General features: G+C 37.2%; 1 protein-coding gene across 1 annotated transcript in view; it reads right to left on the bottom strand.

Annotated features, from left to right (window-relative positions):
* Nucleotides 1–13,060, bottom strand: part of EXOG (exo/endonuclease G) — a 35,585-nt gene that overhangs the window by 19,425 nt on the left and 3,100 nt on the right. The window contains exons 3-5 of the mRNA XM_033212074.1: nt 10,993–11,132; nt 8,480–8,556; nt 5,270–5,384 (exon numbers count right to left, since the gene is read on the bottom strand). Coding sequence (XP_033067965.1) covers nt 5,270–5,384; nt 8,480–8,556; nt 10,993–11,132 — 332 coding nt within the window. The remainder of the gene's footprint in view (nt 1–5,269; nt 5,385–8,479; nt 8,557–10,992; nt 11,133–13,060) is intronic.

The raw sequence follows: 13,060 nt of genomic DNA, 5'->3' as shown, positions 1-13,060 counted from the left end.
ATGTTTGTGGTAATACTTCTCTCTCAAGTGGCACAGATTTAATGATGTAGAATTACATCTACTTCCTTATAGGTCCAAACATACTACTTACACACTTACAATAATATAAATGTTGGTTAAATATTTTCCAATAGATCTTGGATTACAAACTCAAAGACCAACAAGGGCTAGACAGGAAATGTAAATGAGTAAAATGAGGCAGGTAAAGACTAAAGTGAATTGAAGATGTGTGTTCAATCTAAGGAGAAGGTTGATACTCTTGTCTAGTAAACTGGTTGCCTATCGGAGTATATGCCAATTGTTATGGAGTCATCTGATTTAACAGAAGCTAAAATCTGGATTTATGTGAAATCTCCCAATTATTAAACATTATCAACTAATTAAAAAATAACATATAGTCAGGTTGGTGGCTCACACCTTTTAGTTCCAGCCCTTTGAGGGGTGGAGGTGGGAGGATTACTTGAGGCCAGGAGTTTAAGGCCAGCTGGGGCAACACAGTAAGACCCCCATCTCTACAAAACAAAAACTTAAAAATTAGCTGGGCATGGTGGTGCATGCCTGTAGTCGTAGCTACTTGGTAGGCTGAGGTGGGAGGATCTCTTAAGCCCAGAAGATAAAGGTTATAGTGAGCTACAATCGTGTCACTGCATCCAGCCTAGGAGACAGAGCAAGACCCTATCTCTACGAAAAACTTAAAAAAAAATATATATATATATATATATACATATACACACACACACACCACATGAGCCAAATAAAATGCCTCTACGGGCTGGACTTGCCATAAGAGGCCTCAGTTTACAAACCCTGCTATAGGCAAAACTCAGACTACATTATCATTAGCAAACATAAATGTAAATGCTACAAACCTTGACCAGTATAAATGACAGATCAAGATTAAAGGTTTAAGTATATTATGTAAAGTATATGATGCAAAGTTTACCAACAGAAGAACTATGTATATATGACTAGCAGAGTATGGTGCAGTGCAAGAAGTAAACTTAATAAATTTCATAATTCTATAGAGATAAATTAACTGTTAATAAGTGACAAGTCACAAGTTAAAAATATATTTTAGTGCTCATTATTCTGAGATATAGAAACAAGCACCAGAACAAATAAAAACTGGACAGTGGGATAAGTAGTATAAGTGAGACTTTACCTTTTCATCCTGCTTTGTACTGTTTAAATTTCATTACAATGTCATATACTTCCACAATCATGTTTAAGATTTAGCACTTTTACCATTATGCACATATAATTGCATAATTAAAAAATTTTTAAGTTTAAATTCAAGGAAAGACAGTTTGTCAATTATGACTTTAATGCCATGAGCAAAAAAAAAGCATCAAGACTAAACCATGTTTAATATAAAGTATCTAATTTCACAAGTCCTAACATAACGTGAACTCATGAACTCAAAAGCATTATCTCTACTCAGAAGACTACAAAGATTGTGCTTTAAAATTAATAAAGAGGCACCTGAGCTTTGGGCTTCTGTGGATAAGAAAGGAGAAATAAAAAAGAATCTTAGAAATCATAGGTTTATAAGTACATGCACCAAAGAATACAAAAAACACTGGTCTTCATTCTTATGTTAGCCTCCAAGGGAGTAATAGTAGCTAACATTTACTGAACATTTCCTATGTGCTAACTACCAAGCTAACAATGATACTAGCAACTCAGTGAGGTAAACACTACTACTATCCAAATATCACAGATAAAACTGAACTTTACAGAAGTTAGGTCATTTTCCCAGGACCACATGCAAGCAAGTATCAAAGCAAAGATACAAGGCCAGATCTGACATGAAATATATAACTATAACCACTCTGCCTTTCCTACTATTGCAAGGTAAAGGGATAAACTCCAAGTTAAACACCAGAAATTTCTTCTGTGGTCTGCTACCAGTAGGTCTGAATTTCCTTACCAATTCTAGTACCCTGTCCCATGCTTTGATAAGAGGAGACATGTCAAATTAACATCCTTTATAATTTGGTCCAAATTTCACTTTATCTTGCAGATATTATTTGAAAAATTCCTTGATACAGGACTGTGAACATTCCCCAATTTCAGTATAAATGAAGTTTCCTTTTCTCTTCTTCTAATGTTACTCTTTTTTATGGTTCTGAGGATTAGGAAAGTACAACGTATACTTTCTCTGTCATGGTTTCTGTACTCCACACAGACTGGTAGCCAATGCAATTGGAAGCAGAGAAACTCATTAGAGGCCTCTGCAATACTGCAGGTGTTCAGAGCTTTGGTATGTCTAAGTAAAAGTTATTTTTAAAAAAGAGAATTAATAAAAGTTATCGGTTCAAAGTAATTAAGAGTGAGAGATGACTGCCAGGATGTGAAATACAGGAGAGGAAGAAAGTAATCAAGAATATAAGTTTGGGGCATGCCATTTACAATTCTGTATACCTTCCTCCCACATGACAGGTACTTGAAGATTTGCTGAACTGATGATTTACCGAATTAAAGATTTGCCAGTGTGAGCATGGATAGGTCCTATAAATTAACAGACATATGGAAAACTAACGATATGAGCTAAGAAGCCCAGAATCTGAAAGAGAATACCTAAGACCAGCAAGCCTTTAAAATAAAAACACGACACAAGACTATTACTCAAAGTATACTCTTCAGGAAGCTGACCTTGACTGACCTCACACGACTGATCATTATGACACTAAACAGGGTGAGGAGAGATGAGAGGTCTCTTTTGAAACTCTTCAAGGCTAGCTTGAACATGCTTGAGTATCATTTCACCGATAAACTATTTTAATATATTTTTTAATATTTCATTTAAATATCTGTATAATATTTAATATATAATTTTTAAATTCTGAATTAATTAAAAGCTTAGGATTTGTAAGAACAGCACAAAGAATTCCTTCCTTTATATCCTTCGCTCAGATTTACCAATTGTTAACATTTTGTTCTATTTGCTTTATCACTCTCTTCTATTTTCCCTAAACTTTTTAAAAGTCACAGACACACCCTTTTACTCCTAAACACTTTAGGATATAACTTCCTAAGAGCAAAGATATTTACTTAATCACAGAACAATTTTAAAAATCAGGAAATTTAATACTGAAAATACACAATTATCTAATTTACAGACCTTGAATGTTGCCAATTCTCCCAATAACATCCTTTTTAGCAACTTTTTTCTGGTCTAGGATCTAATCTAAGATCATACTCTGTATTTTGTTTGCATGACTCTTTAATCCATTAATCTAGAACAGATAGTTTCTCAGCCTTTGCCTTTTATGACACCAACACTTTTGTAAAGTAGAAGTCAGCTGTTTCACAGAATGTCCCTCAATTGGGGTATGCCTGATATTTTATCCTGCTCAGTGCATCACACTAGGAAGTACAGCGTATCACTAAGTCCCATCACTAGCAATACTAAACTTGATCACTTGGGTACGGGGATGTTTCTTCACTGTAAAGTTACTTTTTACTTTGTGATTAATAAATAATTTATGAGGAGATACTTTTAGACTATGTAAATACTGTATTCCTCACAAAACATTCACTCACTAGTTTTAGCTAGTGATGATTCTTGCCTGAATCAATTATGGTGATGTGTGCAAAATGATTTGTATAACTCTTCATTCTTGCAAATTTATTAACTGACATTCTATGGTAAGCAGAAGCTTTTCTTTACACCCTATGTATTTACATATTTATTGAGTATGGATTCTTATTTAATTCAATAGGTTTATAATCCATTTTATTTTGATATTCAATAGCACCAGATACGGTAAATGGGAGCTCCTTCAAGCTGATTCACATGTCCTTCTGACATATCCCCACCCACCATTTGTCTGAGCACTTCCTTGGCTTACTCCTCTTCAGGTATACCACTTTGTAAATTACCAATATGGAAGGCTAGCTAAGAATTTCCCAGCAACATTAGATGTCTGAAGCTCTCACACCACTAATTACACTCTCCTATCTTTAATCTCTCTTCAGTCTTAAAAGTGCTCACATATTTTGCATATTAAAAAAAAAGAAGCTTCTAGAAGAAAAGCTTTTCTTCCCATTTCTTCAACTTACTGTAACACTGTAATCTGGTTGTTTTTATTTTATTTTTATTTATTTATTTTTTTTGAGACAGAGTCTTGCTCTGTCGCCCAGGCTGGAGTGCAGCGGCGCGATCTCGGCTCACTGCAACCTCCGCCTCCTGGGCTCAAGCGATTCTTCTGCCTCAGACTCCCAAGTAGCTGGGACTACAGGCACGTGCCACCACACCCAGCTAATTTTTGTATTTTTCATAGAGATAGGGTTTCACCATATTGGTAAGGCTGGTCTTGAACTCCTGACCTCGTGATCTGCCCGCCTCAGCCTCCCAAAGTGCTGGGATTACAGGTGAGCCACTGCACCCGGCCTGCAATCTGGTTGTTATCTGGAACTTCTCCCTCTTCCTCACTCAAACAAGTTATTTATTCATGGTTACTCTTTCCTGTGTTCCTCTATTATTCCTCACTCCAACGGCTTGTATGTCTTAACTCATCTCCTTGCCTCTAATCTCTCCTTTAAATGCTCCCTTTTCCCACCTATCTCTTTACATGCTACTGCCAGAATGTTTTTTATAAAACCCAAATATCACATTTATCCCATGCTTAAAACAAATCTATGACTTCTTAGTGCCTAAAAATTAAAAACCAAGTCTTCATCATAGAATAGAAAGTCGCATATTATCTCACCCGTCCACCTGTTGTTACGGAGCTCTTCATCCCCCTTGAGCCACCCACACTGTTTTGCACCATAAGCTCCGACCTTTATGAATGATATATAAATCCCAAAACCCTGATGTTGACCACAAATGTCCTGTGCTCATCCTGCTCCATCCTCTGGAATCCTCAGGGTCCACCCCTGACTCTTAACTGTCAAGGTATAGCTCAATATCATTTCCTCTTTTAAGCATTCCTGACCCATATGAGTAGAGCCCATCAGTCCTTTCACAAGACCACACCGTGTTTATTTCTATTACAGCCTGTCACACTTTAATGTAATTGTTAACATCTGTCTTCCACTCTAAACTGTGAGTTCCTTGAAGTCAATAGTTGCTTTTATTCATCACTATATTCTCTATGCCTATCACGCCTAATAGGTGTTCAATAAATATTGTTGAATAAGTGAAATTAAAAAGTAGAATGCAAAATTTTTTAAATGATGAAAACAAAAATAAAAAGCAGAATGCAAAGTGAGATTATAATATCATACAGATAACATAAACCTGACTATTAAACATCCTTACCTGGTAACTAACTATTTTTTTTCCATCGCTTCTAGTCTGAGGTAATGTCAAAGGCCCAGATACCACCCAAACATCTTCAAACCTTTCTGTCAGCTCTCGACAGTACATTTCTATTCTAAAAAACAAATCAAAAAAAGTATGATATTCTCACATATATACGTGTAAGATAGCAGCAAATCATATCAATCCCTACGAAAGATACCAAGAAAAACTGCATTTGAGAAATTAACAAGAACATAGCACAAAATATTATAAGCATACAAACAATTATTTTCCCAGTTTGCTTACTGCACAGAAAAACCTTAAAAATCACATACACTAACAAAACTATCTACATTTTTCTTTATGTGCACTCAGAGTACATTCTGGAATTCAAATTTCATGAACTTAAAACTTTTTTTATGCCATAATTCCCAACCAGCTTTCAAGAATTATATATCATTCCAACAAGATGATATACTTTATTTAACCATTCCTCTTGCAGGACAATTGGGCTTATGTTAACATTTCTTAAATAATGCAACACTGTATCAATTCCTTCAGATAAATTTCAAGGACCAGAAATACTGAATGTATTTATTTTAACTGGTCATCATATGTAAAACTAACATTTTTAATAGGGCTATATCAATTTACTCTATAAGCTCCAAAATACAACAGCAGTTTCACAACAATCTTTATAATGCTGGGATTTATCATTTAAAAACTGTTTTTGTCAATTTACCAGATAAAAATGGCAAGTATTTTTTTTTCTTTTTTCTTTTTTTGAGATGGAGTCTCACTCTGCCACTCAGGCTGGAGTGCAATGGTGCAATCTCAGCTCACTGCAACCTCAGCCTCCCGGGTCCAAGAGATTCTCCTGCCTCAATCTCCCGAGTAGCTGGGATTACAGGCGCCCAAATGGCAAGTAGTTTTAATATGTACTTTCTTACAATGCAGTTGAAAGATTTTTTTTTTTTTTTGAGACGGGGTCTCACTCACTCTGTCACTAAGGCTCAGCTCACTGCAACCTCCGTCTCCTGGGTTTAAGTGATTCTCCTGCCTCAGCCTCCTGAGTAGCTGGGATTTTAGGTGTGTGCCACCACACCTGGCTAATTTTTTTTTATTTTTAGTAGACACATGGTTTCGCCACGTTGCCTAGACTGGTCTCTAACTCCTGACCTCAAGCGATCTGCCCACCTCGGCTTCCCAAAGTGCTGGCATTACAGGCATGAGCCACTGCACCCGGCACAGTTGGAAGAGATTTCTAAATGAGAGATAACAATGCATTTCCTCATTCCTCAGTTTCTTATCTAAAAAGTAAAATCCAATTATTTTTATAGGCTGGTATAAGTGCAGTGGTTTACAACTAATTGTTCACAACCGGTTACACACTTCCTTGTTCCTTCTCTACTCCCACTGCTTCACTTGACTGGCCTTAAAAAAATTTTTTTAAATTATTTTTAATAGCATATATATATACCCAATCACAAGGTAAAGTTTTCCTCCCAGAAATTTATCTCTTGGGAAAAGAAAATGTTAAATGCTTCCACAGGTATGCAATCAGCAAATCCAGAATATGGAAAGGAAATTCTAGGACAAACATCCTAGATCTTCAACAGATCATTTGAATGGGGGAAAAAAAAAAAAGAAAGGGAAACCTACAGATTAATAGGAACTAAAGAGATATATCAACCAAATTTTTGTGTCTATCTTGTTTGAATCCTGATTCAAACCAACCAATAACAACAAAAAATCAAAGACAACCAAGAAAATTTGAACTGACTATAAAATTGGTAACAAAGAATTATTGTTAAATTCTTTAAGGGCATTAATAATACTGTGGTTATATTTTAAAAGAATCCTTATATTCTAAATATATATAACGAAACATTTATGGATAAAATATCTGCAATCTGCTAAAAATAATCTGAGTGTGTCAAAGTGATGGCATGTAGATGAAACAAATGTCGCCATGACTAATAACTGCTGAAGTCTCTCGTTGATGCAGGGTGCTCTCTTCATTATTTTAAACCACAAAGTACTATATGGGGAAAAACACAATAGCCTGAAAGAACCTCAAACTGTTAGTTTTAGATGCATAAAGAAACCACCTGACAGTGTCAGAAACATGTAGAAGGCCCAGATTATTTTATAGTTAGGTTCTATCAAAAACTGGTTAATAGTGGTCTGGCGTGGTGGCTCATGCCTGTAATCCCAGCACTTTGGAAGGCCAAGGTGGGCAAATCATGAGGTCAGGAGTTCGAGACTAGCGTGGCCAACATAGTGAAACCCCATGTCTACTAAAAATACAAAAATTAGCTGGGTGTGGTGGTGTGTGCCTGTAATCCCAGCTACTTGGGAGGCTGAGGCAGGAGAATCGCTTGAACCCGGGAGGCGGAGGTTATAGCGAGCTGAGATCATGCCATTGCACACCAGCCTAGGCAACAATGTGAGACTTTGTCTCAGGGGGAGAAAAAAAAACAAAAAAAACAACTGGTTAATAGTTATATTAAGCTATGCTCCAACTTTTTTTCAAGTTCAGGAACTTTTTTTTTTTGAGATAGGGTCTTGCTCTGTTGTCTAGGCTGGAGTGCAGAGGCACAATTACCACTCATTATAGCCTCAACCTCCTGGGCTCAAGTGATTGTCCCACCTCAGCCTCCTGAGTAGCTGGGATTACAGGCATGGACCAACACATTTGGTTAATTTTTTAAATTTTTAGTAGAGACAAGGCTTCAGTATGTTCCAGGTCAGTCTCAACTCCTGCTCAAGCAATCCTCCTGCCTCGGCCTCTCAAAATGCTGAGACTATAAACAAGAACCACAGACCCTGGCCTAAAGCTCAGGAGCTCTTGAAATACAAAACTGTTTTTTTTAAAAAGCTAAGAAATATTGGAATACAAGAGAAAATAACAGTGTTCACTGAACATACTCAAAAAAGATGCTGCCTCAATTACTAAGATTATTATTTTGAGTCATTTCTTTTGAAACTTGACTTTTGAATAGTGGCAAACATGATCAAAAAGGCAGGCTATGTTTTGAAGTCTGATCTTCCGTAGAAGATTGTACTCCCAAAATACAGCAGAGAAAACTGGCCCAATGTACTTACCTTCAGAGGCTTAGCTTTTGAAAAACAAAGACAGAAACAGCTAACAGGCACATCAGTACATTCTCCTGTCACTTCATTTATCTTCCACAGAATCATGTTTTTAAAACTCTCATCCCTCACCTGTTCCAATATCCAGAATTATTATCAAAATCCTGAGGCACAATGTTAGAAAGGTAAAAGGTTTCAGCCATGGCTTTCTGTAAAGAAAGAAACATAGTAACTTGCACTGAAATGTTTCCTCTTTAAAATACATTTTATTAAAAAGACACAGAAAAACAGTTTCTTATTTATACATTAGTGCTAGGCAATTATTGACTACTTGTTTCAATAAATGAAAGCCATAATTATTCCAGGACAGAAAGCTCTTATAATAATTATTCAAAATGAGGACTACAAAGTAAGTAGTTAGCTATGCTTATCAATTATAAAATCCAAACCTATAATGTGAATTCTAAGAACTAAATATTTCCAACACAAAGCTTAAGGGCAAATTCTGGTTTTAAGCCTCTGGCAAAGAGTTTCTCAATAGAGATCAATTTTCACAAAAGTTATTTTAGTACAGTACAAACATACAGTTCAAAAGTGGCAGAGAAAACGTCCTTGTTCTTCTGAATATCTGGCCACTATGTGTTCATTCACTTCACATTTCTGACCCAAATAAGGCTCTGCCTCACTGTAATTTCTTCACTGATCTATACTAACTGCCAATGCTATAAGTACCTTCTCTTCAAGCAGTCGCTCTCAATCTTGGGTGCACACTGGAATAATCTAGGGAGCTTTAAAAATATTGACATTGGGCCGGGCGCGGTGGCTCAAGCCTGTAATCCCAGCACTTTGGGAGGCCGAGACGGGCGGATCACGAGGTCAGGAGATCGAGACCATCCTGGCTAACAGGGTGAAACCCCGTCTCTACTAAAAATATAAAAAAAAAACTAGCCAGGCGAGGTGGCGGGCGCCTGTAGTCCCAGCTACTCCGGAGGCTGAGGCAGGAGAATGGCGTAAACCCGGGAGGCGGAGCTTGCAGTGAGCTGAGATCCGGCCACTGCACTCCAGCCTGGGCGACAGAGCGAGACTCCGTCTCAACAAAAAAAAAAAAAAAATTGACATTGATGCCTGGGTCTCATCCCTGAGATATTCCAATTTTATAAGTATGAGGTTCAGATCTGGGCATCAGGATTGTGAAAACTTCTCCAGGTGACTATAATGAGTGTCCAAGGTAGAGAATTACTATCTTAATGACATAATCACCAATAGTTCACGTAACAAATGTCAATATCATGAAAGACACTCCTCCACTTTTTGGCAGGAAAAACATTCTAGATTAAAGAAGACTAAAGAAATATGATAACTAAATGTAATGCATGATTCCTGATTGAATACTAAATCAAAAAAGCTATAAAGGACATAATTAGGACCATGTGGGAAAGCTGACTATACACTGTATTTTAGATAATATTACTGCACAAATATATAAAAATGTATTCGTATACATTTCTTGATATACTTGTATTTATATTATATTCATATATACAAACATCCTTATTCTTAGATGATGCATACTCCTGAGCAATCTATTTAGAAATAAAACATTATGTCTGCAACTTTGTCAATGGTTGCAGAATTTACATATGTATACGTAAATGTATCAGTATGTTTGTCGTACTATTTTTTCACCTTTTCTATGAATTTCTACATATTTTCTGCAAATTAAAAACATTTCTCAAAATAAATTAGCCATGCATGGTGGCAATGACTGTAGTCCTAGTTACTCGGGAAGATGAGGAAAGAGAACCATATAAGCCTAGGAGTTCAAGACTACAGTGAGCTATGATTCCACCACTGTACTCCAGCCTGGGCATTAAAGCGAGACTCTGTCTCTAATTAACTAATTAAAAATAAGTGAGTAGCCGAGCACAGTGGCTCATGCCTGTAATCCCAGCACTTTGGGAGGCCGAGGCGGGTGGATCACCTGAGGTCAGGAGTTTGAGAGCAGCCTGGCCAACATGGCGAAACCCCCCGTCTCTACTAAAAATACAAAAATTAGCTGGGTGTGGTGTGGGCACCTGTAATCCCAGCTACTTGGGAGGCTGAGGCAGAAGAATCACTTGAACCCGGGAGGCAGAGGTTGCAGTAAGCTGAGATCGTGCCATTGCACTCCAGTCTGGGCGAGAGAGAGAAAGACTCCATCTCAAAAAATAAATAAACAAACAAACAAAAATTAGCTGAGCATGGTGACGCACACCTGTAATCCCAGCTACTCAGGAGGCTGAGGCACAAGAATTGCTTGAACCTGGGAGGCAGAGGTTGCAGTGCACTGAGATCAAGCCATTGTGTTCCGACATGGGCAACAGAGTGAGTGAAACTCCGTCTCAAAAAAAAAAAAAAAAAAGTGAGTAGCTTCAGTTCCCAGTGGCTTTCTAGTTCCCTTCATATAGCACTTAGTTTTCCTCATTCAGCCTGTTTAAAAATGTCTCGGCATGTGATTGAAAGAAGAGAAATAAAGTCAGGAAGAAAAGTAAGAGTATGGAAATTCTCAAGTTTTAAGGTTTAGCTCCTAGGTTTTTAATCTCTAATTCCTGTTGTATGTATAACATCAGCCCCATATTCCCATCCCTCCCCCAAAGTATGCCTACACTTGAAAATTTGTTATTTCCTGCTGGAGCCATGTGTCCTCGTGACCACCCACTTCCAACATAATCTTCATTGAAGGCACTGAAGGTTGGAGGGATATTGGGATCAGGCTTAAATTTACAATGCTTTCTGTCTGCATCACCTGAAGAAAAACACACAACATGGGTATGTTATCAGTAGAAAAATGTCCCTCAAGATTCTCTAAGCAAGGCAAGCTGGCTGCTACTGCCTGGTATCTCTTCAAGCAATTAGTATTAGGGACTGCATGCATGTCTCAAGTTCCTGGGATAGTTCAGATACTTCATCTGAATTTAGAAAGTACTAGTCCAGGAAAGAATGCTTTTCATACAGTGTAGCTATCTCCTGTAATTTTGACTCTGGCCTTTCCAGTTAAAGAAAAATTCCTCTGAATAGTATTTAAGTTAAAATAATCAACAATCAAAATGCTAAACTATATAAAAAGCTTGGCTACTAAATAAATGCTTGTTTTTCAAAAAAGACACCCATGTATTGTATTTTGTACGATTGTATTTGACAAGTTTATGTGTACTAAAATAATAGATATATATAGACACAAAACAATTTGTTCTAGGCAGGCACAGCCTTGGGTAGAAGAGAGTGTCTCTGATATCTTGCTTACTGCCTCTTGAACCATGACAAAATAAACATTTAAGTTATGAGCTCCACCCAGAAATTTCTAAAACAGAGTATCTGAGTACCACATAGGAAAGAAGAAATCTCAGATTTTATTTATTTTCTGACACCTCCAGAATGGTTTGTCACAGAGAACATTAGCAAATCCTAACACTACCTATTGCACTATCGTGAGGTGAGACCTTCTTAAACTACAAAAGTTATGACAACAAATGAAACATACTCAGACTGTTATTCAAAGAAGTGTAAAATGGAGAACAGTGAAGTCACTGATTCCAAGGTGATTTCATTCAGCCAAGAGAAACTTAGTATCAGATCCCAAAGTTTACAGTAAAGTATCATATACGTAAACTTTTTAGAATCACTTTATAAAGAATACAGGAAAATTATCATTAGTAAATTTCTAAGTGTCATTACCATTGGAATCACTTCCTTCTACACCTAGTTATTTTTGGCTGGTGCTCACTGTCACATAGAAGCAATCTGTAGGAATTTCCAAAGGCCTAAAAAGATATCTTCCTTGAGAAAAGACGTAAATTTACTGCTGTAAGGTGTCTAGCAACATTACCAGTGGAGAACCATATTAAACCATGCTCAGGGATTAAGGTTCCCTGATCTCCTCTCGATGCACAGATTTGGGCTGTAAGTCTGCATGATAGCCAGTTTTTGACCTTACCTTCTCTGGAACAAACCTTTTATCTTTCTTTTGACCTTTCTCTGTTCAATGCCAAGACAACCTTCCATGTAGTCCCCAAGAGTGGGCAGGGAAGTTAGTTCTAGTTCACTCTTGCCTGAGGATGTAGCCCTTTGGAGTTCCAGGGTAACACTGGAAGGGTCTCCTACACTGCAGGACCTACAGGACAACCTACCTTGGGTGAGCCTTAGGTCTTTCCTTCAATCCTCCTCACCCCATAATGCTGTGAATTCAAAGGCAAATGTGGTTTCAGTTTGCCAAGACTGCGCTTACCTCTTTGGATTCTGGCTTTCTCCCATAAACACTAGCCTGGCAATTCTCCACTATGCTGCTGGCTCTTCATTTTTCGTAAGTGATTTTTTAAAAGATACGCTTTTAGTTGGGCATAGTGGCACATACCTGTAATCCCAGCTACTCAGGAGGCTGAGACAGGAGGGTCACTTGAACCCAGAAATTGAAGACTAGCCTAGGCAGCATAGCAAAACCCCATCTCAAAAAAAAAGTAAAAAAATATAAATATGTATATACACTTTTTATATACTAACATTTTTGGTTTTCAGCAGGAAGATGCTATCTGAATAACTCAGTCCATCATTACTGAAAATAGAAGTCCTTTTACATTAAAATCAAGTGAAACACAGGTACATTGCTCCCTAATTTCAAATATTAATTGGCTCTATTTTATTGCCTCAAAAGTATACAGCTCACAAGATTTATTATAC

Source organism: Trachypithecus francoisi, unplaced genomic scaffold (genome assembly GCF_009764315.1).
Source record: "Trachypithecus francoisi isolate TF-2019V2 unplaced genomic scaffold, Tfra_2.0 Lachesis_group0, whole genome shotgun sequence".
NCBI lineage: Eukaryota > Metazoa > Chordata > Mammalia > Primates > Cercopithecidae > Trachypithecus > Trachypithecus francoisi.
This window is presented reverse-complemented; position numbering and strand designations above follow the sequence as displayed.